Source organism: Lissotriton helveticus, chromosome 7 (genome assembly GCF_964261635.1).
Source record: "Lissotriton helveticus chromosome 7, aLisHel1.1, whole genome shotgun sequence".
Taxonomy (NCBI): Eukaryota; Metazoa; Chordata; class Amphibia; order Caudata; family Salamandridae; genus Lissotriton; species Lissotriton helveticus.
In genome coordinates, this window is record NC_136068.1 from 115,820,062 (window position 1) to 115,844,490 (window position 24,429).

General features: G+C 49.9%; 1 protein-coding gene across 1 annotated transcript; it reads left to right on the forward strand.

Annotated features, from left to right (window-relative positions):
* Positions 1-652: 652 nt before the first annotated feature.
* Positions 653-23,889, forward strand: LOC144768962 (uncharacterized). The gene is made up of 3 exons (XM_078652959.1): positions 653-1,130; positions 1,882-3,248; positions 23,773-23,889. Exons 1-3 carry the CDS (start codon positions 821-823, stop codon positions 23,887-23,889), a joined length of 1,794 nt encoding a protein of 597 aa, XP_078509085.1. The 5' UTR covers positions 653-820.
* The last annotated feature ends 540 nt before the right edge of the window (positions 23,890-24,429 follow it).

Genomic DNA, 24,429 nt, shown 5'->3' on the forward strand with positions numbered 1-24,429 from the left:
CACACAGAGCCTGCTGCCTGGGACACCTCACAACTCACTTCCGCCACAGGTCTGCCATATCCACAGGGATGTCAAGAACAGATAAGATCCGTGCCAGTCCATTCACGAGTGAGGAGCTGGATGTCCTTGTGAACGAGGTGCTGGCACAGTACCCACGGCTGTTTGGTGGCCCCAATGTCGTGGTAAGTCACCATGTAGGGAGCAGTAGGGCAGGGTGGTGTCAGACGTGTATTCATGATGCAGCTGTATGTTATTTTGGATGTGTGGTGCTGACAAACACTGACAGACAAGATGTTTGCTGGTGGTGGGAGTGTGTGTTTTGCATTATGACTCTGTCCTAGGCCAATACTTGTATGTGTGAGTGGGATGTGCTACTTTTTGGGGCAGACATGACCAACGGTTGTTTGCCTTGTAGCTGGTTGGACAGTGTCCGCTTGTGATGTAATTTCAGGGTGCCCCTGTAGTCATAGTCAGTGTGCCCCACAGAGTAGGTTCAGTGGCTGCCCTTCCAAAGTTTGTCCATCAGCCAACTTACATGCTACAGTTGCTGCACACTGATTAGTGGATATGCCACATCAATGCCCTGTACAATTTATGATTTACACAGTGCTGTCGATGCATTTGTGTTGAAACATCATTCTTCAGTGTGATAATCATGGAGACTACGAAGCTCAATGTGTGCATGCATTCACTAATGTTTATGCCATGCAGAGTGGCCTTGTGAGGGTACCCCCAGTTCTGGAGGGAGGGGGGTCACTGTGCGTCCAGATTCAGTGTCTGGCTGCTGTACTGATAGATGCTGACATATGACAATGTGTAAATGTTCATTAGTCCTTCTTTACTCTCATACCTGCAGCTCAAAGTACACCAACGTAAGGCTGTCTGGAGGGCCATAGCAGCAAAGGTGCGAGCACTGGGGGTATCAAACAGACGACACACACACTGTCACAAGAGGTGGGACGACATCAGCCGGCTGGCTAAGCAAGTGGCAGAGATGAAGTTGGGGATGGTACCACGCACAGGGCGTGTGGCACGCCGCACCATGACTCCGCTGATGGCACGCATACTGGCAGTGACCTATCCAGACCTGGATGCACGTCTGAAGGGGCTTCAGCAGCAAGACAGCGATGGTGAGTATCCGGGGAGGGAGAGTTTGTCTGGGAGTGGATGCATGTGTAGAGTGCCTGTGTCTGCGGTGACACATGTGATGTGCGTGTGCTGCCATGCTGTGATATGTGATGTGAGTGGCAACTGTGATGTGTGTCTGTATGAGGCATTGGCCCACCATGGCCTTACTCTGCAGCTCCTGGCTGCAGTTTTCAGTCCTTGACATATATTTTGTTGTCCACATGGTCACTCTTCTTTGTGATGGTGGGTGTAGTCCCTATTATGCTGTACAGCTGTGTCCACTTAATGAGTGTTACACCATGTCAGTCTACTTTGCATGCACCTGCATGGTAGTGGCCCACACATCTGACAACAATGTGAACCCACATTGGCACATGGTGATTGTAATGGCCTATTTGACAATGTGGCATGTGTAGACAAAACAGGTGTGTGTATTCCCCTCTGGATCCCTTTAGGCTCTGGAAGTGGTGATGTTAGTTGTGGCTACATCATGTCCGTGGGGCAGGTCCATGTGGGCTAGGGGAACACCATCCATGGGCAGGGTGTAGTGCTGTGTGTCATCGACATTGGTCCACTCCTGCCTGTTTGTCCGCATGACAGGCACAGTTGTGGTGTAACTGGTGTGTAGCAGCACAATGATTTGAGGGTGTGGTGGTTACCATGTAGCTCTAGGCCTCTCATGTGCTGCATTGCTCTGATATCGTGTGACCAGACTATGACACTTATACAACCATGTTTCTGTCACTAATGCAGATTCGGAAGACACCACGGCGGAACATGATCCTGAAAGTGGTGGGGAGACCAGCACGACAGCGGCAGCAGAGCAGGGTGAGACGGAGCAAAGTGACACTGACCACACCAGCGCTACTGAGGGTGACAGGAGTATGCATGAGGAATCTGTGGCTGAGACACAGAGTACCACTTCATCTGATGGCAGGGGGGATGAGTCCCTGTTAGCAGCCACAGGGGATGGGGACTCTGCTGCTGCATCTGACTACCAACGGCCACTGCCCAGCCTCCCATCCACTTCCTCTGGGGCTGGCCGTATCCGTGTCACTAAGAGGGGACGTGTGACATTCACACATGGCACCGCAGCACCTGCACCTGTCCCCCCTGCTGCCCTCAGTGCAGAGTGCGTAGAGCTCCTGCGGCAACTTTGCGTGGGCCAGACCGCCCTGCTGAATGCCTTCAGTGCCCACGATTACAAAATAGGGCAGGTTCTGGCATTCATGGAGGGCATACACTCTGACGTGGGTGGCCTACATCGTACACTCCTGTCATTGTCAGGTACAGTGACGTCAGCCCTCCAACATGCCCCCTTTGCAGCTCAGGTGCCTGTGACGTCCACCCAGTCAGTGGCCACATCAGATGACAGTGAGCACTTGGGACATACATCAAGTAAACGTTACAACACTAGGAGCACAGCTCAGACCCAAAGCAAACAATCCCGTCCACAGACTCCATCCCCAAAGAAGGGCAGGGACCCCCCAATATGCACAGACAAGGTGAAGTCACAGAAGAGCAAGGCCAGAAGAACATTGTGTCAGACATCAGGCTCACATGCTGCTGAGCCATCACCAGATATTGACTCTGCTATGCCCACAGAGGATGTGTGGGATGTCATGACTACACCTGGGGTGAACACAGGGACACACCCACCTACCACATCAACCCCAGAACAAAGTACATCGAGGCAGGTGGAGGGAAGCCCTGTTGTGACCAGCCCAGTCATTGTGGCAAAGAAGGGCAGTGTAGTGGCCATCCCTGGCAAGAAGGGACAGGAGGGCAGTGTAGTGGCCATCCCTGGCAAGAAGGGACAGGAGGGCAGTGTAGTGGCCATCCCTGGCAAGAAGGGACAGGAGGGCAGTGTAGTGGCCATCCCTGGCAAGAAGGGACAGGAGGGCAGTGTAGTGGCCATCCCTGGCAAGAAGGGACAGGAGGGCAGTGTAGTGGCCATCCCTGGGGTAAGTGGGAAGGTGGTCACTGTGGGGGGTACACCTTCCAGAGAGGCTAAAGTGGTCCGGAGGCGTAGCCAGCACAAGCGTACTGCAGGATCAAGCACTTCTCCAGAGGGAGTGGCAGTCTCTGCCCCTGAAGTGGAACAGTTGGGGGGTGTGCAGGTGGTGTCAACGCCACTTCCCATCAACCCCATGACAGAGAAGCAAATTCATATTCCAAAGAAGTGGAAGGGCACCCCTCCAACCTCTCCCACCCACACTGTGTCAAGGGCGTGCATGACTCCACCTCCACGTGCCACGGTGCCACCTGGTCCGCACAGCCCTCCACCTTGCAGGCCCTCTGTTATAGCCACACCACATGTCCCTCTGTCACACCAGTCAAGTCGACCTGCAGTCCCTGACACACAGCCAGGTTCCACTCCACATGACAGCCAGGAGTGAGTTGTCAACACCCTCAGACGCCTGTGCCACACATAGGTGTGCTACAGTACACCATTGTTAGCGATGTGGGTGTGTTCCTGGGCCTGTTGCTCTGATGTGCTCTCCCCTGCCAAGGACTCTGGGCCTGTTGCTCTGATGTGCTCTCCCCTGCCAAGGACTCTGGGCCTGTTGCTCTGATGTGCTGTACCCTGCCCTGCCAAGGACTCTGGGCCTGTTGCTCTGATGTGCTCTCCCCTGCCAAGGACTCTGGGCCTGTTGCTCTGATGTGCTGTACCCTGCCCTGCCAAGGACACTGGGCCTGTTGCTCTGATGTGCTCTCCCCTGCCAAGGACACTGGGCCTGTTGCTCTGATGTGCTCTCCCCTGCCAAGGACACTGGGCCTGTTGCTCTGATGTGCTGTACCCTGCCCTGCCAAGGACTCTGGGCCTGTTGCTCTGATGTGCTCTCCCCTGCCAGGGACTCTGGGCCTGTTGCTCTGATGTGCTCTCCCCTGCCAAGGACACTGGGCCTGTTGCTCTGATGTGCTCTCCCCTGCCAAGGACTCTGGGCCTGTTGCTCTGATGTGCTGGACCCTGCCTTGCCAAGGACACTGGGCCTGTTGCTCTGATGTGTTCTCCCCTGCCAAGGACACTGGGCCTGTTGCTCTGATGTGCTCTCCCCTGCCAGGGACTCTGGGCCTGTTGCTCTGATGTGCTCTCCCCTGCCAGGGACTCTGGGCCTGTTGCTCTGATGTGCTCTCCCCTGCCAAGGACTCTGGGCCTGTTGCTCTGATTTGCTCTCCCCTGCCAGGGACTCTGGGCCTGTTGCTCTGATGTGCTGTACCCTGCCCTGCCAAGGACTTTGCACTTCCCGATTGTGATTCACCAGTGCATAGTCTATGGCATTTGCACATGATTTTGAGAGTTGCTGTTGTCTACTTATGTTGTGTAGCTACATCTGTGCAATATGTGAATAAATACAGTACATTATGGTGTGTTTTCTCTCTCTCCTTACTGATTAAAGTCATTTTCTTGTTTGACTGAGTTCCATGGTCTATTTTGTACATCACCATTGCAAGGTTCTATGTGGCCATATGATTTTTAGACAGGGGGACAGGTTCTTCAGTCCATTGTGGCCCTGCTGATGTTGTACTCTGTGATGGTTATTTGGCAGGCCATGCAGTTTTCGTGTGGGTGAATTGCTATTGCTGCATACACTGTTCACAGGTCACCTTGGGGGACACTGGCAGCACAGGGTGTGCAGCTGTGCTGTGGTGTAGTAGATGTTTATGATGTGATGAGGTGTGTGTTTCCCTTTCTGTGTGCCCTGGCGTGTATGTGTATGGTCGTCTTGTGTTGGCCCTTGGTCCTGGTGGCATGGCTTACATGGCATGTGTGTGGCAGAGGTGTGCAGTGTGAAGGGTGTTAGTTTGTAGTGTATGTATGTGTGCCCCTGTATGGTGTGAGACACACATGTGTCAGGCAGGAGTTGTATGCCTGTTGTATGTTTTGTCTTGCCCTGTGTGGATGTTTGTATACAATTGTGTGGGCTGTGGGGAGTGCACTGGTGTTGTGTGTCCGTTGTCAGGCAATCCTGCTGTGCCTTTGTCCCTGGTTGTGTGTCGCAGTGTGTGTGTATTGTACTTGTTGTTACAGTGCTTGTTGATGTGCAAGGGGGTGCACGGGATTGGCACCTGGCCTGTGACTACTTCGGGTGGTGTGCAGTGTTGGTCGGGGTGGTGTGTCGCTGTGATGTTTGGAATGTGTCCATGCCTTGGTGTTGCCCTGCCTTCTGCATTGTGCGCATGTGTTGACCGCGGCGGTGACGTGTCCGTGACCGTGACGTTGCTGCAGGTTGGCCGACGTTGTGTGTTCCGGATGCCGTGGGGTGCCTTGTTGTGAGGTGGGTGATGTGTGGGTGCCCATGTGGATGTGTTGTGCCCCCCAGCAGGATGCCAGTGTGGTGCTTGGGACCTGTGTCGGCATGTGTGTTGTGTGGTGTATATGTGTAGTGACGTACCTGCGGCGGCGTCCGCGGCGGCCCATCTGGCGATAGTGTTGCAGCAGGTACATGACCGGATGCATGTGGAGGGCTGGGTCCATGGGGTTCATGTCGGATCTCGGCGTGCGTGCTCCGCTGTAGACTTTCCGCCTGCTAGAGCTGTGCGGTGTCTCCGGTGCGGTGCGTCAGCTTGTTTGGCCCATCCTAATTTGTCGAGCGGGGCGGACGTCATCGACCGCGGCGGAGGGTCTCGATTGGCTGCAGCCGCCGCGGTGGCGGGCGCACCTTGATGGCGGAGCGAGGCGCTCCGCGGCGGACGGGAAATGACCTGTGTTTACATATCCTAATGTGGCGGACGTGATTTCCACTGCTAGCGGGCGGAAAAAGCTGTTTTTCCGCCCCGCCATCGTTTCGGTAGTGCCACCGCCCGACATCCTAATGGACCCCTTAGTGTTTTTGCCTGTTGGTAATATTTCGGTTTTGCTCGAATTGCATTTTAAGTGGCTATCTTTCATCCATTGAAAGACATTGGACAGGCAGACACGGAAATTCTGTTCTGCTTCTGTAGAGTTTTTTTCCAGGCTTACAATCAATTGGGTTTCATCATTGTTATGTACTATAATCAGACAGAATCATAAATATGCAATGGCTGAGAAGCCTTTAAACTTGCAAGTTGCCAGCCTGGATCATTGCCTGCCTGGATCATAGCCAGACGTTTCCAACAAAGCACTCATGGAGGTGGCTTATCCATCAGAATCAGATATGATAGATCCAGAGTGTATAGGGTTCCAGAGAGGAGAGGCAGGAAATCCCACAAAAACAACTGCTGTCACAACAGTGTGGCTGCAGTGTGCAGTAAGTGGCAGGGACTGCTTATATTGAGGATGGCAGAGAACCAATTACTAGATGCTGGGGGTGAGGGCACAACAACAGGAGCCATGACAGCTGACACAAAAGAGCATCCAGTCCAATAACATCAAAAGGGACTAACAGACAGGTCCAGAGACGTAAACAGACTATATCAGGGCAGAGGAGGCAGATCACATTTTGCAACTGGAAAAGAGAAATCATGGGTGACACTGACAGTAGAGCCTTGGTACACGGGTCGGCAGGCCAGGGAGGCGAGGAAGAAGCACGGCTGCTTGCAAGCAGCAGAATAGGGCAACAGATCTACCATTATCTTGTGCTATGTAAGCATTGCTGCCTGGGGCTTCTAATTCTTGTGCCATAGAAGGGACCACCCACTTGTTTGTGTTTGCTTTGCGTTGAATTGGTATCATTACTAATAGAACTGTTGTTTATAGGAAGAAAAACATAAAAAAGAGAAACTCGATTAGATACACCTGGTGGTACTGATGAAGGGTGATGGGTGGTTAGATTGATAGAGTGAGAAAACATTGGGGCCAATTCATGTATCTGAGGGAGGCCTGTTTCTCCACCAGGGAGACAGCACACCTATGATGCATTAGAAGAACATGCATTTTGTAAAAAGTTACACTTATTAGCTGGACACAGGCTGTACAAAATTTGGTAGAAACGTAATATGCTAGTTACCCATCACTATGTACACTGTAAAACAAACTAGCACACTCATTGGATGATATCATCAGTGATGTCATTTGAGATGCCATCAGTTTGGTCAATCAATCAATCAATCATGGCATTTATATAGCGCGCTACTCACCCGGAGGGGTCTCAAGGCGCTGGGGTGGGGGGGTCTGCTACTGTTTGACGAGCCAGGTCTTGAGTTGCTTCCTGAACGAAAGGTAGTCCTGGGTCAGGCGGAGGTGGGTAGGGAGGGAGTTCCATGTCTTGGCCACCAGGTAGGAGAAGGATCTTCCTCCGGTGGTGGTTCTTTGGATGCGTGGAACGGTGGCGAGGGCGAGGCTGGCGGATCGGAGCTGTCGAGTGGGGGTGTAGAATGACAGGGTGTTGTTGAGGTATCTCGGGCCCAGGTCGTGGAGAGCCTTGTGTGCGTGGGTGAGGAGTCTGAACGTGATCCTTTTGCTGACGGGGAGCCAGTGCAGGCTTCTCAGGTGTCCGGAGATGTGGCTGTGTCGGGGGATGTCCATGATGAGTCATGCGGAGGCATTCTGGATGCGTTGGAGTCTTTTCTCTAGTTTCGCTGTGGTTCCGGCGTAGAGGGCGTTCCCGTAGTCCAGTCGGCTGGTGACAAGTGCCTGGGTGACCGTCTTCCTGGTGTCGGTGGGGATCCACCGGAAGATCTTTCGGAGCATGCGCAGGGTGTTGAAGCACGATGACGAGACGGCGTTGACTTGTCCAGGATGAAGCCCAGGTTACGTGCGTGAATCGTTGGCTTGGGCGCGTTGCCTAGGGCAGGGGGCCACCAGGAGTCGTCCCAGGCGGAGGGTGATGATCCCAGGATGAGGACTTCCGTCTTGTCAGAGTTCAGTTTCAGGCGGCTGTTCTTCATCCTCTCGGCTACGTCTTTCATCCCTTCGTGTAGGCTGGTTCTGGCGGTGGCGGGGTCGTTGGTGAGGGAGAGGATCAGCTGGTGTCGTCGGCGTAGGAGATGATGTTGAGGTTGTGTTGGCGTGCAATGGCTGCGAGGGGGCTCATGTAGACATTGAAGAGGGTGGGGCTGCGTGATGATACTTGTGGTACGCCGCAGATGACTTCGGTGGCCTCGGATCTGAACGGTGGGAGGCGGACTCTCTGGGTTCTTCCGGCGAGGAACGAGATGATCCATTCCAGGGCCTTCTCTTGGATTCCGAGGTTGTTGAGGCGTTGTACTAGGATGCGGTGGCAGACCGTGTCAAACGCTGCGGAGAGGTCCAGGAGGATGAGGGCCGCTGTTTCCCCATTGTCGAGCAGGGATCTGATGTCGTCTGTGGCTGCGATGAGGGCGGTCTCGGTGCTGTGGTTGGCGCGGAAGCCGGACTGTGAGTAGTCGAGGGATCCGTTCGTCTCGAGGAAGGCGGTCAGCTGGCTGTTGACGGTCTTCTCGATGAACTTGGCAGGAAATGGGAGGAGTGAGATGGGACGGTAATTCTTGAGGTCGGTGGGGTCCGCTGTTGGTTTCTTCAGGAGGGCGTTGAGTTTGGCGTGCTTCCAGCTCTCCGGGAAGGTGGCGGTGAGGAAGGAGGTGTTGATGATGTCCCGTAGATGGGGTGCGATGATGACGTCGGCTTTGTTGAATACGTGGTGTGGGCAGGGGTCGGTTGGTGATCAGGAGTGGATGGTATTCATCACGCGGGTAGTGTCCTTGGTGCTGACTGGGGTCCAGGCGCAGAGGGTGGTGGTGGGGGTCGTAGGTTCGGTGGATGGGTGCGTGGTCTGTGCGCCAAAGCTGTTGTGAATGTCGGAAGTACGAGGCGAGAGAGTCGCAGAGGTCTTGAGAGGGGGTGACGTCGTTGTTTCCGGCGCTGGGGTTGGAGAGCTCTTTGACGATGCTGAAGAGTTCCTTGCTGTTGTGGGCGTTGTTGTCTAGTCGATCCTTGAATGCTGTCTTCTTGGTGGTGCGGATCAGCTGGTGGTGTTTGCGGGTGGCGTGCTTGAGGACAGTCATGTTGTCTGAGGTCTGGTCACTGTTCCAGGCTTTCTCGAGGGTACGACAGTTCTTCTTGGAGTTCTTGAGTTCGTCGGTGAACCAGGAGGCTTTCTTGTTATTGTGTCTGCTGGGGGGGGGGTTTCAGTGGTGCGAGGTTGTCTGCGCAGTTGGTGATCCACTGTGTGAGGTTATCGGCTGCTTCGTTGGGGTCCGTTGTGCTGGCGGGAGGGTTCTGGCTGAGGGAGGTGGTGAGTTGGTCAGCGGTGATCTTGTTCCAGCTCCTGCGAGGAATCTGCAGCTGGTGGTGGTGGGTCGTGGTTCTTCTGAAGCTGAAGTGGACGCAGCTGTGATCAGTCCAGTGAAGTCCGGTGGAGTGGCTGAAGGAGATGTGCTTGCTGGAGGAGAAGACGGGGTCAAGCATGTGGCTGGCGTAGTGGGTGGGGGTGTTCACCAGTTGCTTGAGTCCGAGGTTGGCGAGGTTCTCCAGTAGGGCGGCTGTGTTGCTGTCATTGTTGTTCTCCAGGTGAAAGTTGAGGTCCCCTAGGAGGATATAGTCCGTGGAGGTGAGGGCGTGCGGACTGATGGAATCTGCGATGTCGTCGCTGAATTGTGTGCATGGTCCCGGGGGTCTGTAGATGAGGGTGGCTCTGAGGGTGGTCTTGGGGTCGGTGTGTATCTGGAAGTGGAGGTGTTCGGCGGCGTTGAAGGTGTCGTCGGCGGTGATCGTGATGCGGATGGTGTCTCTGTGTACGATGACGATGCCTCCTCTGGTCTGGTTGACGCGGTCTCTCTTGGTTATCTTGTACCCGTCCGGGATTGCGATGGCGATGTCGGGGGCTGAGGAGGCGTTCATCCAGGTTTCCGTGAGAAAGGCGACGTCTGGTGAGGTTGTGTCGAGTAGGTTCCAGAGTTCCACGGCGTGTCTGTGGACGGAGCGGGTGTTGAGCAGGATGCACTTGAGGTGGTTGCTGCTGGTGCTTGCCTTGGCGGGTGAGGTGCTGGTCCGGAGGCAGGTGAACTTGCAGGCTTTGCAGGTGAAGGATCCGTGGGTGCGTTTCGGGGTGGCTCGGTAGCAGGCGGGGTTCCGGCCGGCGTTGAGTGCGTAGAGGGTGGCGGCGTCGTAGGTCTGTCGAGTGGTCTAGCATCGGTGGGGGCCAGGGGTCCTGGCGCCGGGTGCGGTCCAGGCACGGACGGGCGCAGACGGGCTTGCCTTTGGCGCACAATCGGCGCGCCCGCTGCGTGTGACCGCTGTGCGTGCGCGTGGGCGTCATAAGAGAGGAGCCGGGAGGGAGGGTCAGGCTGGGTGGAGGGAGCGGGCGGCCAATGGCCTGGCGGGGGGCGGGGCCGCAGGGAGACAGAGGCGGGAAGAGTCTGGTGCGGGCGGGCGGCTCAGCGGCGGCTGGGTCGCCCGAGACGTCAACAGGCAGCAAGGAGGTCCCTGGAAGCAGGTGAGCAGGCGGCAGAGGAGCGTGGGGGCGACCTAGCCTGGGAACAAGCCATAAATAATCTCACAGAACTCATGAGTGATGTAATATGTGAGGTCATAAGCAGTGTATAGGGGCACAAGTTATAGCTCTGCTAACTATAACAGGTGAATTTTTGTCTTTTTTTTTGTTGAAAACGTTAATGTCATCACTGACAAATTCATCTAACGATAATGTTACTTTAGCCTTTGTTTTTTCCAGTAAATTTTTAGGGTGTCTAGTTTTTTTAACATAAAGTAATATTTTAATACCATATGTAAAGCCACCCCCCTGCCGCGCACGGCCAATGGCTGTAAACAACAGTCAAAAACACGCCCCCCAGTCTGAAAAGAACGGGGCTTACAGACAAATGGTTCTTCTTTCTATCTAAGCCCCGTCCTTTTCAGACTCGGGGTCGTGTTTTTGACTGTTGTTTACAGCCTAGAAAGAATGTCAAAAACACACACCCCAATCCGCAAAGGACGGGGCTTAGATCCAAAGAAGAACGTCACTGGGACCTCTTCTCCAATGGCTGGCCACTGTTTAGGAGCCCAGCAAATTGAGAAGAGGGGCGGGGTTAACCTCGCTACTCAAAATCATTAAATCTCACAAGCTTGAGTGAGCATGTGCGCACCCGACACCGCGCAAGACCTAAAAAGAGGAGGTGGCCACGTGGCCCCCCTCCCAAGTCACTTTAGTCCTTGGAGATCACATCCTCAGGGCCTTTTTTTTATTAAAAGGGAGGAGGGCCTCCTGACCGTCACTCACTGAGGATCCTAGGTCATGGGCCCCCAAGGCCGTACATATATGTTAAAAGGGGAGGGGGGCATGTAGCCCCCCGGAGTCTTGTAAGGGTCTGGGGACCTCATCCCACAGGCACGTTTGTTTTTCAATTAAATGGGAGGGGGTGCCATGCAGTCCCACTCTCCAAGCCTTGCTATGCCATGGGAACCCTATCCCCAGTTACATAAAAAAAAGTCCCCGCCTGTGCGGGCAGGGTAACCACTAGGTTTCTGGGTAGGCTACCCGGGACATAGGTACTGAGTTGGCTCTGGAGGATGCCCCCTCCCTATTTACGGTAATTTTGGCCACGTGAGGTGTGCGCCCTGGGGCCTTTAGAGCCTTAGGGAAGTTGGTCACGCAGCTGCCTTCCCATTTTCAATAATTTTGGCTCTGGCTGGGGCTTCCCAGGGGCCTTGAGAGGCTCAGGCAGGGGGGCAGAGAGACCCCCTCTCCTTTTTATCAAATTTCGGCCACAGGGGTAGGCTACCTGGGGTTTTTAATAGATCGGGGATGGGTGCAACGTGGCCCCTCCCCTTTATTAAATATATTGGCCCCAGAGATGGAGTTTCCGGGCCTGCACAGGTTCGGGGAAGAGGGCTGCATGTCCCCCTTCACAGTTTTACCAAATTGTACCCCCAGAGGTGTGATTCGCAGGGCTTTTAATGGCTCGGAGAGGGTGTTCAAGAAGATGGGGTCCCCAGTCCATTTTGGGGCTTGGGGAGGAGGGCTGTTCAGCCCGCTGACCCTTTTTTATGATTTAGTGCCCGGGGTAGGCTCTCAGGATCAATAACTAATGAAGGCGGCCCTTCCACCATTTGTTTCCAATCTTTCAGGAGTCCAGTGGGATCACACATTTTTTTGCAGATTTTTCAAGGTGGAGTCCCCTCTGTGTAACCTCCACGGGGCCTAGGGGTCAGGCATCCCTACCCTGTCCCCTTATAGTACTTATTTTTTTTATCTTCAGGACAGGGGACAAAGTGCTTGAGTCCTGTAATGGCTGCCAGTAACATTTTCTCCTGTTGTTGACAGCCAATCAGAGTGCTCGCTCCCGCAGGAGTGAGATGGCCCAAATAAAATAAAGCTCTCTGGCTGAAACAGAATACTCTATTTCTAAATTGGCGCTCCCGTGCGAGTCACTTGAGACTCTCACGGACCCAACTGTCCAGATATACATTTATTTTATAACCTTAATTCCTCAAAAATTACTGAACTGATCTACACCAAATCACAGAAGGCACAATCTGCGGTCCAAGACATAGCTTCCTGCCAAATTTGGTGTAATTCCGTTCTGTTTTTGCTGTTGCCTTTTCTAAAGAGATAGATGGAAAATGCATGGGGATTTTGCCTTGTGTGCCCCCCTTTTGTCTTGGACCCCACTTGACGGACCACCCCGAAACGTTCCATGCACAATCTATTAAAAAAGGAGCACCTTTGTGGGAAGTTTTGCGGAAATTTATCAAACAGTGCCAAAGTTATTAGCAACACCCAAAAACACTTTTTCTATGGAATACCAATGGAACAACTGACCTAATTATAAAAACATATATAATATATATATTACTAATACCATGACAACCTTTCCCATTCAGCGAATGAAATGGCACTCTGGGATGGAAGAAACTCACCATCTGTTTACTAAATCAGGCCACTCTGGACAGACACGTTTCGGCTGTGCAACAGCCTTAGTCACCTGAAGAGAGCCATTTTGTAAACACTATATATACTCCTTTTGTCGTAGACAAAATACTTTCAGTTTTTTTTGTACGCAACTCAATTAAAACCGTTATTAAAAGGCTTGGGGTCTAATACTGCCAGCAAAAATGCCATGATGTCTTTTGACATTGGAAGCGCTATTGCCGTTCGTAGATAAATACCTTAAATTCAATTCTTTACATTAGAATGTAAAAATAGCAAGAAATTGTGCAATGCACACCAATACTCTAGTCATTTTTAATGTCTTAGCCCCTTTTTTCATTCTGGGGGCACTGTTGCTCTTCTAAGATCAATGCCTTAAACCAAAATCATGTTTCAGGCTGAATAGCCACAATTCTGCAATGCGCACTGTTGAAATACAGCCTCGAGCGACAAAACAAATTCGTTATGGTCCATTATGGTTATCAATTAAAGCAATTGTAGAGCACTAGGGATTGTTAAATTGCACCAAAATCATGAAATGGATTTTTATAAACATTCAAAGCTACTATTATACATCAAGTTTGAATTCCATGGATGTTGTTCATTGTGTTTCAGGCTAAATTAGCCAGAAATCATACACTGCGAGCTGATCATCCCTTTTATTGTCATGGTTTCACTTAACATTTTAAAAGTGCTCATTGCATATCTGAAATAGAGTAAACTCATGCCATTAAATTTCAAGCTAAATAGCAAGAGTTCATTCAGTGTGTGACCATGAAATACAGCCCCAAGGACCAAAAAAAGTTAATTGGAGTCCATCATTGCTGCAAGAACCTCATAAAATACTCCTAAGACATACCAAACACTATTACAAGAAAACAAAACAGTCTCAATGCAAAGAGGCATGTTTCGTTATTGGGTAGGCGGCAGTTTTGATTCTCAGTCCGGCCCTGCCGCCTACCCAATAACGATCCGACCGCCATGGAGGCGCCATGTTTTTTTCCTGGCGGCGGTGGTAGCATTCCACCCTTCTCGAGGGAGAAGACATGTAGTTACGGTTAAACCCGGTTAAAGTTAAAAATAGCCCCAGCATCACAAAATGGATGCTGCTGCCACAGACACGAGTCATCCCTCCTGCTGCTTGACGAAATTCCAGCAGGGGAGGCTTGGAGAATAGATTTCCTGTCCAGGGAGGTGCTGGCACCTTCCCAGACAGGCTTTAGTGTATTGGGGCAGGGGGGGTTGCATTCAGTGAATGCTTTTCAGACACTGCCTGGGGCACACTAGGTGCTCCATGCAGTTCCCAGTTCAAACCGGATGCTGGGTCACTCAGCCCCAGCTCTGGCATGAAACTGGACAAAGGGGAAGGGGTGTAACCACCCCCTACACAGGTCCACCCATAGGAGGGACTTTAGAGTTAGTTCAACCCCTAAACTTACTGTAAGTATAGAACCCCAGTCCAGTGGCGGCTGGTGACATTTCAAAGTGGTGAGGCAAAAACATTTGTGGATTAGTCATTCTGACATTATGGAGGTTCTGGGGGGTTCCCACACCCCAAGAGATATTGTTTAAAAGAGGGTGTGGCAAATAGTGCATTTTAAGGAAATTTGAGGAAGCAAGGTGGTTTATAATGCACGTTTTATTTACGGATCACAGCAGGTAACACATGTAGGCTACAGTACATGCTTGGCTGCCCCCTTCCCAAACTCAGAATGCTTAAGTATTTGCCAATGCAAAGTGTACATTCTCTGAGACAGCCCTTCCTAGTATGTTCCTTCATGCCATAACTGTCCCTCCCAAAGTCTGGGCATTTTTATCTGCAACCTTTGCATGGGTGGGATACACTTTCTAAAGTCGGGAGAACAATGCTGCTAGTGCAGGGCACTTTCATTTGTCCTCATCGCGCAGTGTTTGAAATGATGTCGTATTGTGAGCTTAGGCCGGGCCACATTTTTTACACGAGTTTAACCTTCTTTAAGTTCCGATTCTGGGTTTTTCTGATGTGATGTGTTTGTTGACAACATTTGTACGTTCGGTTGTACTGTTTCCACTTAATAAATGTCTTGAGGGAACTGCAAAACTAGATGCAAGCTAAGGTCCATTTTTTTTAACACGAGCGTGAACTTATGAAAATTCCGATTCTTGGGTCTTCAGATGAGACATATTTTTTTTAATGATTTTAACATAATTTGTGCGCGGGATAGAAGTGCTTGCGTTCAAAAAATGTCTTGCGGCCGGGAACTGTGAAACTGGATGTGAGCCAAGGTCCAGTGTCAAACAAAAACACACCATTTAAGGGGTGTTTGCCCTTCTTATCTCCACTGTACAAAAGCTACAATCTCAAAATCGAGCGGACCATTTGGAGACCCCGAGCCCTTAAACACAGAAACACCTCCAGCTCCTGGCGTCTTGACCACCCATCCACTCCCCCCTCTGTGGCAAACGAAACGCAATGCATAGGAATCAACAATAAAATGAACACAGACACCTACATAGCTGAAATGAAATGTCAAACCATGCTGTGTATTTAAAGACATTGTGATTAGCGTCCCCCGCCTTTCCCCAACCCTGTGTGACAGGCAACTGCTACTTAGGTCACTGTGCCTACTAAATAATAAAATATAATAAAGCTTACCTTGGCTTCCCGCTTTTTCTAAGTCCCGAGACTGCAGACTGCCGACTCCCGCCGTCCTGGATTTTGAAATCGTCTGACGTCTGGGCTCTCGTCAACAGGAAGGCTGCAGGCAGCCTCCCTCCCCTCCACCGCAGCCAGCTCTGCGATTGGTTCAGCCGGCTGCCCCAACTGCGTCACATTTCTCTCTCTGTATGCTGCCAGAGAACAGGGAGAGTGGGAGGTGGCAGGGGGAGCGGCTTGCCCACTGTTATTAATACTAACTGGTAGGGCAGCCTGAGGCTGCCCAAACAGACAGTATTAACAACAGTGGGCAAGCCGCTCGCCCCTGCCCTCGAGTAACACCGCCCACTCTAACTTCTGCTTTCTCGCCGTGGGAGAAGGCAGAAACAAATGGTAGTTATTATGGTAATAACTACCATTTGTTTCTGCCTTCTCGCACGGCGAGAAAGCAGTGGGGTGGCGCCCAAACGCCCCCATGGACGAGCCGCCACTGCAAGCGAAGGTCCATTTTTTAACACAAGCGTGAACTTATGAAAATTCCGATTCTTGGGTCTTCAGATGTGACATATTTTTTTTAATGATTTTAACATAATTTGTGCGCTGGATAGAAGTGCTTGCGTTCAAACAATGTCTTGCGGCCGGGAACTGTAAAACTGGATGTGAGCCAAGGTCCAGTGTCAAACAAAAACACACCATTTAAGGGGTGTTTGCCCTTCTTATCTCCACTGTACAAAAGCTACAATCTCAAAATCGAGCGGACCATTTGGAAACCCCGAGCCCTTAAACACAGAAACACCTCCAGCTCCTGGCGTCTTGACCACCCATCCACTTCCCCCTCTGTGGCAAACGCAACGCAATGCATAGGAATCAACAATAAAACGAACACAGACACCTACATAGCTGAAACTAAATGTCAAACCATGCTGTGTATGTAAAGACATTGTGATTAGCGTCCCCCGCCTGTCCCCAACCCCCGTGTGACAGGCAACTGCTACTTAGGTCACTGTGCCTACTAAATAATAAAATATAATAAAACTTACCTTGGCTTCCTGCTTTTCTTAAGTCCCGAGACTGCAGACTGCCGACTCCCGCCGTCCTGGATTTTGAAATCATCTGACGTCTGGGCTCTCGTCAATAGGAAGGCTGCAGGCAGCCTCCCTCCCCTCCACCGCAGCCAGCGCTGCGATTGGTTCGGCCGGCTGCCCCAACTGCGTCACATTTCTCTCTCTGTATGCTGCCAGAGAACAGGGAGAGTGGGAGGTGGCAGGGGGGAGCGGCTTGCGCACTGTTATTAATACTGTCTGGTAGGGCAGCCTGAGGCTGCCCAAACTGACAGTATCAACAAGAGTGGGCACGCCGCTCCCCCCTGCCCTCGAGTAACACCGCCCACTCTAACTTCTGCTTTCTCGCCGTGCGAGAAGGCAGAAACAAATGGTAGTTATTACGGTAATAACTACCATTTGTTTCTGCCTTCTCGCACGGCGAGAAAGCAGTGGGGCGGCGCCCAAACGCCCCCATGGACGAGCCGCCACTGCCCCAGTCCCTAGGACTTTAGATTACCCTTGACGAAACTCTGCAACATATATCTTGGGCCTTCGACATTCCATATCGACTGGAAGACGGGAGAAATCTCCCTTGTGGTCAAGGAGTGACCACCCTATTCAAACAGGCACCAGCAGCATCTTTGCCGGTCTGCATTTTTGAGGTTCCTGCCGTATCCTGAAGAATCTGTGACACATGATATGGACTACCAGATATCTCTGATGCTGACCTGTGCTCCCAGCAAAGCTGAGACCTGTGGCGGACACGATAGACGTGGGACTGGAACTCCTGGACATCCTGCATTTTGCTACCTGCACCAACTTAACGAGGTATCCTGAAGTTGTGCATTAGGGTACTTGAAGCCCCAGCCCCAAGCATCTTTTGCACTTGAGTCAGAGGCCCACACTCCACGAGTGTCCCGTGGGCCCGCTTTGTGCATTTCAGCTTGACTCGTCTTTGCGGTTCCTAGTCCGTTGGCTAGAGAGCCCCCAAGAAGACCAATCCTTGATTTACTTAGTTTTCCTGGTTGCTCCAGGCTTGCTCCAACTTCTCCCCAAAAGAGAAGTTCCTCAGACCTTGCTGGTCTGCACCGAAGCCAATCTCAACATCCTGCGTGGATTGAGTTTGCCAAGGATTGTTGGTTACAATCTGGATACCGACACCACAGTCAACTAGATCCTTTGTGGGACAGCTTGAATCCAGCTCCTGGTTGTCGTCAACACCTACTGGTCCCCATGGCTGAAGAGACAAGCTTCACCTTTTCACCTGAAATCACCCGACATCTGGTGGCATCTTCCTATCGCCATCCTGGTCACTGGCTAGTGGCCCAGACTCTGTCTCCTCTGCTTTCAGGTTCTTCACATCTCCAGTACACCCTTGGATCCACCCAGACACTTTTCCTCTGGTCGCCTGCAGCACTTCTTCGCAGCTCTCCATTGGAATCGACGGCGAAACCCGACACCAACAGACACCTGTGCACCCGGCTTCCCTGGGTGAGGTAACACGAGTGCTCCGGTGCTCCTGTGGGTCTTGACTCTCGAAGTGTCCTAGTCTAAAAGGGTTCCATCGTAGTTAACCTAGAAGTATCCTTAAATTGTATATTTGTAACGTGTTTGTTTCCCATAGAAAGTCAATGGTAACCCGCGGCTGTGTTTAGACACCGCACGTGTCTCTCGTGGGCCTCCTACATCCTAACCGTTGGTTGTTCTTAGAAGCCCCAGTGATTCCATAGGCCCCATGCCTTCTTTCTAACTCTCACGTGGTTCTTATACCACTATTTTAGTATATGGTTTGTGAGGCCCCTAGGGCATAACGTATACTGTGCAACTTATCTTATGCTAATTAAGTTCCTTGTATTGTACTTTTACCTCTGACCTCATAGAGCGCGCAGAGGGGTTGTGTTTAGAATAAATACATATATATTTGATATATACCTTGTGTGGTGAGCTTTCATTTGGTACTCAAGTGATTATAAATTGCAAAACAACTTGCTTAACTCGTCTCCAAGTCTAAGCCTGAAGGCTGTTCTCCACAGCTACCACTAGGATAGCTTTCTATAAGGTTGACTTTATAACCTACCATCAATAAGGGTCGATTGGACTGGTGCAAGGTGCCCACTAGAATAGTGGACATCATATACCAGGAATACTTCTCACACAGGCTTCCATTCATACTCTGGAAGAGTTTTGTGATTTTCTTGAAATGAGATAATCTACCATACGCATAACATCTCAAATCTACAGGTGTAGATGTAATAATTTCTTTAAAAATGAGAACCATTTATTGTAGATCCTTAGGGCTCCTCAATCTATTCCTGTGGTGGTCTGACCTCCTAAAGTGGGCAACAGCAAAAACCTGAGCATGTGAAATCAATTAGAGGTGTATCGAATATGCATAATTTGCTTTTGTGTAATTAAGTGCAATTTGGGAAACACCTATGTGAAATTTTGCATAATTATGTGAAATGCAAAGCCAGCATTTGGCACTATATTTTAGTGAAAAATGCCATTGTGGACATGAAAATTGATTTTGTGCTAAAATAGTGTAAAAAAACACCAGCCCCGCAAACAGCAGTTGCTGGTGTTCTGATCGTTTGCGTTGTTCCCATATGCTTGCATTACATGTTTGCTCCAAACCGTGAGTATTTATGTCATGTGGCGCAATAGCATTATTTCAGGAATTTTGAAACAAGGGTAACAGGAAATTACAGTAATTACTTGAGACTACATACATGGAAAATACATTCCAACTGGGTTTACATGAAGAGTTGAAAGGCTGGCAGACATGACATGGGCCAAAAATGGGATATGCTGATCGGACTTGTCAGAAGTTTTTGTGAGACCTGGCACCAAAGCCATGGAGGGTCCTTGGTTCGCTCCCATTTATGCCAGGTGCCATAAGCACTTTTCTAATTATTAATAGGAAATGTACTCGAAGGAAAGAGAAAACATGACAACTGGCACCATCTTGGGGTATTCACATACATAAGATGCCTCATATTAAAGTGGACATATTCTTAAAACCTCTCATCGTCCAGGTCCCATCGTACTTGAGAGACACCTTGGACTTCATCAACAAAGTTGAGGGTCTCAATTTCGATCCAACCTCCCAATTGCTAGCCACAATGGATGTATCTTCTTTGTATACACAAATACCCCAGCAAGATGGTCTTGATGTCATCGAAATGTACCTGGAAACGAGACCTCGCCCCCATAGGGTGCCTACTGACCTCATTGTTTCATTTGCATCTCTGGCCCAGAGAAAAAACTTTTTCACATTTGAGGATGAGATGTTCCTGAAAGTAAAAGGCTCAGCAATGGGCTGCCCTTTCGCGCCCGAGATGGCTATTTTGTACATGGGCCAATACGAAGAAAAGTTTGTGTTTAACAACAATCCTTACCGAGATCATATAGGGCAATGGCTCAGATATATAGACGACGTCTGGTGCGTCTGGACCGGGACATCACTACTGTTGGAGGAATTCCACATGTGGCTTAATAATAGGAGTCCTGACATTAAGTTCAGCCTGTGCTATGATCCGAAATCCCTGCCATTCCTGGATGTGGAGGTATCCGCGACAACAGATGGATTGTCATGCTCCTTATACCAAAAAAAGACTGACAAAAACAATGCTTTGCATTATAGGAGCTACCACCCGAGAAGTCTCAAGAACAACCTCCCCTACGGGCAGTTCCTCCGAGTGAGGCGGAACTGCTCGTCAGTACAGCAATTTGATGTACATGGTCAAGCATTGATTGCGAAATTACAGGAAAGAGGATATCCACGCAAGCTGTTGAAGCACTCTATGAAAAGAGCAAGATGGACTCCTAGGGAGTATCTCTTAGAAAAAAGATCAAGACCACCGACCCAAAGGATCGTGTGTGTGTCTACTTTCGGTCCCCACACCCATCCACTGCAGAAAATCATCAGGAAATGTTGGCATTTGGTCGAAGAAAGCATACCTGACGTTGGTCTACCACTTTTTGCCCTGAAAAAGAATCAGAGTATTGGCCAGCTGATAACATCCACTCGTCCTCCAGCCAAAAAAGATACTCAAGGCACCATCTTTGGTGCTGGTCCAGTCAAGGGCCATCGCAAATGCGGGACGTGCACCGTCTGTGATCTTACAATGGAGGGCTCCCTTTTCACAGACGGCAGTAAATTCTGGCGCCACAATGAACACACGAACTGTAAAACGAAGAACACAGTATACGCCATTCAGTGTCCCTGCAATAAGGTGTATATTGGTAAGAATACGCAGGAGGTCCGACAAAGAATCATCCAACACAGATCTAGGATTAACAATAAGAACTTAACAGCTCCATTGGTGTCCCACTTTTTACAACACAAGCACTCTGTGAATGACATTAGATGGACAGTGCTGGCTGTAATTAGGGGCGGCAGTGGTGACCCTGACACACGCCTCTCTCAGAAAGAGGCGTACCTCATCCTCAAATTTGATACAGCAAATTCAGGCTTGAATGAACTGTCCGAATTGGGGAATTTGTAAACCACCGAACAAATGTTCCAGCCACTTTGCCCTGTCGTGTCTGCACCTTTGTTGAACTGTTCTGTGCCGTGCTGCTACCCTCCACCACTGTTCCCTTAGAGACAATCAATTCCCCTTTTTTTTTTTTTTTTTAAACGATTTCATCTTGTATGTTACAGTGGCTTCCAGGTACCCCAATCGATTGTTACATACATATTACTCTGTCAGTGCCCCCGAAATGTCTCTCCAACCTGTAGCGCTTTTTTCGGGTCCAGGCGAGACCCTCCTTCCATGTCATGGCTGTGGAATCATTAGTGCAAAAAACTATCGAGGCAAGGTGTCTGATTTACATTCACGACCTGCACTGTACTTTGTCCGTGGCGGCTGTAGAACTACACGCCTTGTAGAACTACCAGTACCAGTGTGAGTTGACTTGTCAGCCCAGTCCTCTCTTTACTGCCATGATCCGATCCCTCGTTTAAATTACATCGGAGTCGGCCTGCGGCGCTACACGCTAGATGCCGGCGGCCGCCGAATGAAGTGACTACATTCGACATCCGAGTGAGTACAATTTCCCCCTTGTATTTTAAATGGATTGGGTTTACACCTGTCAGGGAGCGAGATGCCCTGTAATATTCCTCGCTTCTTATGCAGCGTTCCAGAGAAGTAGAGCAGCATCCCTTGTGACCTCCGGACTAACTCCTGGGCGGTTCCACCTACGTTTCTTCCTCCCGCATTCAAGCTCAAGTGCAGGTAGGATTGGTGGCAACACCCGCCGCTCTAATTTGCACTCTTGGGGCCAATTCGACTTGAAGAGCTCTGATCTTCACTGACCCTTGCTTTTTCAGAAAGTTCCCACCGTGAGAAGCCACTTTTCTTTTTGCAGCTCCTGCGCGCTTACTGCAGGTAACTTTTCAATCCTTCTTGACTAGTCAGAGAGGCCACTACTATGCTATCGCATCATAACATTTACACCAAGCCCTATGTTTTACAGAAAAAGATTCACCCAGTCCACGTCCTGAGGAGAACCTTGCTATCATCATTGGTTCGAAACGCGTGGACCCCCAGCCTGTGATAAGGAAGAAGGGTGCAGCCAGGGAATAATTAATATTACTGTCTTTATCCCCAGCTGTCCAATCCTTAAAACACCTCACCACAGGTCCTTTTGAGATAGGCAGGCAGTTTGAATTGCATTTCTGTTTCCGCCTATCCATTGGTTTACAATTTAAAGGACTGGTTCTTGTTATAAAATGTTTTGTATGTTTCAATATTCATTGTATACAGTAATTTGTTTATTGGTGTCCTGAACTTTGAGCATCTATTGTGAATAATTTTCTCACTTGTATATATTGCGCACATAAATGTCTGTTTGCTGATCCGATTGTTTTGATAAGTGTGCCTTTGATGTCATATGAAAAATCAACGAAATCAAATTAAAAATGAAAATAAACTCCTTTTGAACAAACTTGTGGCTCACGCAGCATAGACAGGCTGGGTGTGTTCTAAATAATTACAAAGTAAACCTGACTAGCCACTAGTAAACCTGACTAGCGATTGTTGGGGTCCAGGCTGGTCAGTGATAGGACCCAAAACCTTCTTTTGTTGATTGTCATTATTAAAGAAGACAGTAGGCTTGTTGATAATTATAAACCTATAAGTATATTTTCGTGACCTTGAGGCCTACCAAAAAGCGCAAGGTATGGGGCATAATCATGGGGCGGATCAACACATACGCCAATAAAGCTCAAATCCCACAAGCGCACCAGTAAGCGAATTGGGAGGATCTGGCGCACCAGCAAAACAAATAATGACCGCAACAACTTAAAACTAGCCCTCAACAGGTACTACCACCAACTCAAAACCTCCAAACAAAACTCCCTGGTGCTTCGCCTGGACGCCAGCTCAAACCACAGCAAGACACTATTCTGCATCAACCAGGAATTCTCCAACCTCAGCACATCCTCTCACTCTCCTCAGACCCGACCAACAGAAAACCTTACTTCCACAGGTGCATGTTCAGTATTGCAAGCTGGATGAAAAGTTGTTGCCTCAAACTCAACACATACAAAACAGAAATACTCATCTTTCGGAGCAGCAACTCCCTTTGGGACGATTCCTGGTGGCCAATGGAGCTCAGCCTGCACCCACACCCATAGAGCACGCAAGAACCCTCGGAATAATGCTCAACAGAAAACTCTTGATGAGGATGCAGATAAACTCTGTCCCATCCCTTTGCTTTCTCACCCTGCGCCTACTACAAAAAATCTTCAAATGACTTCCCTTGGACATTATACGCACCATCACAAAGGCCCTCACCACCAGGTGCCTCGACTACGGCAATTCCCTCTACATAGGAACACTGCCTACCCACTAAACAGACTCCAGACCATCCAGAATGCAGCAACCAGGCTTATCCGCAGCCTCCCATGGTAGATTCACATCTCCCCCACCCTCAAAACCCTACACTGGCTCCGTGTCAGCAAACAATGCCAGTTAAAACTGCTCACTCACAATTAGAAAGCCCTTCACAACAAGGGTCCAGCCTACCTCAACCACAGGGTGAACTTCCACCAACCTACCCACAAACTTCATTCCTCATCCCTCTTCTTGGCCCCCCGCATTCACAGAAGAGCGATGGCTGCACCTCCTCACGCCTGGCAGCCAAGTCCTGAAATGGCATCCCTCTCCGCACATCCTCCACCCTACAGAAGATCAAGAAGGACCTGAAGGCTTGGCTCTTCGACAAACTCATCTCAGCAGCTGCATCCCCCCAGTGTATGGATACCCTGAAGGATGATAAGCTGTGCTTTACAAATCCTATTTGATTGATTGAATGTTTGAATGCCGTCTCTGCGTACATGCCAACAGACCAGATTAAGGAGGGACACTAGTGACTTTTTAAGCCCAAAAAAGCTTTTTTCCCCTGTCTCATGCCTAAAATTGCCTCTGCTTCCAAGTAATCAATTGGGAACATTCATTTCCCCCAATTATTTTCCTCCAAAATCTCTCTTTGCAGCTTGAAAATCTTGGTATGTTTACCGCTGCTCCACCCCCCACCAGTGATGACCCTTGCTTTGATACAAAAATTATCTCCGGGATTAGATGATAGATCATCATGAATAAGATGCTTATGTAATGTTTCCATATTTGTCTAGAAGTTTCAGTCACCCGTAATGTAGCACTGCATAACATGATACTCGCATAGCTGCCACGTTTCCCAGTTCCATGCCTGATGTGCTGCTCTAGTGCAGTTTTTTTCTTTGAATTGTATGACTTGCAGTCATGTTTCATAATGCTTTAATGCTGTTGTATAATGTTTCACAGCACTGCAAGTTCGATAATTCAAAGAAAAAACATGTCTTGTT

Coding starts and splice junctions, on each gene's coding strand:
- LOC144768962 (XM_078652959.1), top strand. CDS start 821: ATGTTCATTAGTCCTTCTTTACTCTCATACCTGCAGCTCAAAGTACAC. Junction 1,131..1,881: donor TCAGCAGCAAGACAGCGATG/GTGAGTATCCGG, acceptor TCACTAATGCAG/ATTCGGAAGACACCACGGCG. Junction 3,249..23,772: donor AACAGTTGGGGGGTGTGCAG/GTGGTGTCAACG, acceptor TCCACCCTACAG/AAGATCAAGAAGGACCTGAA.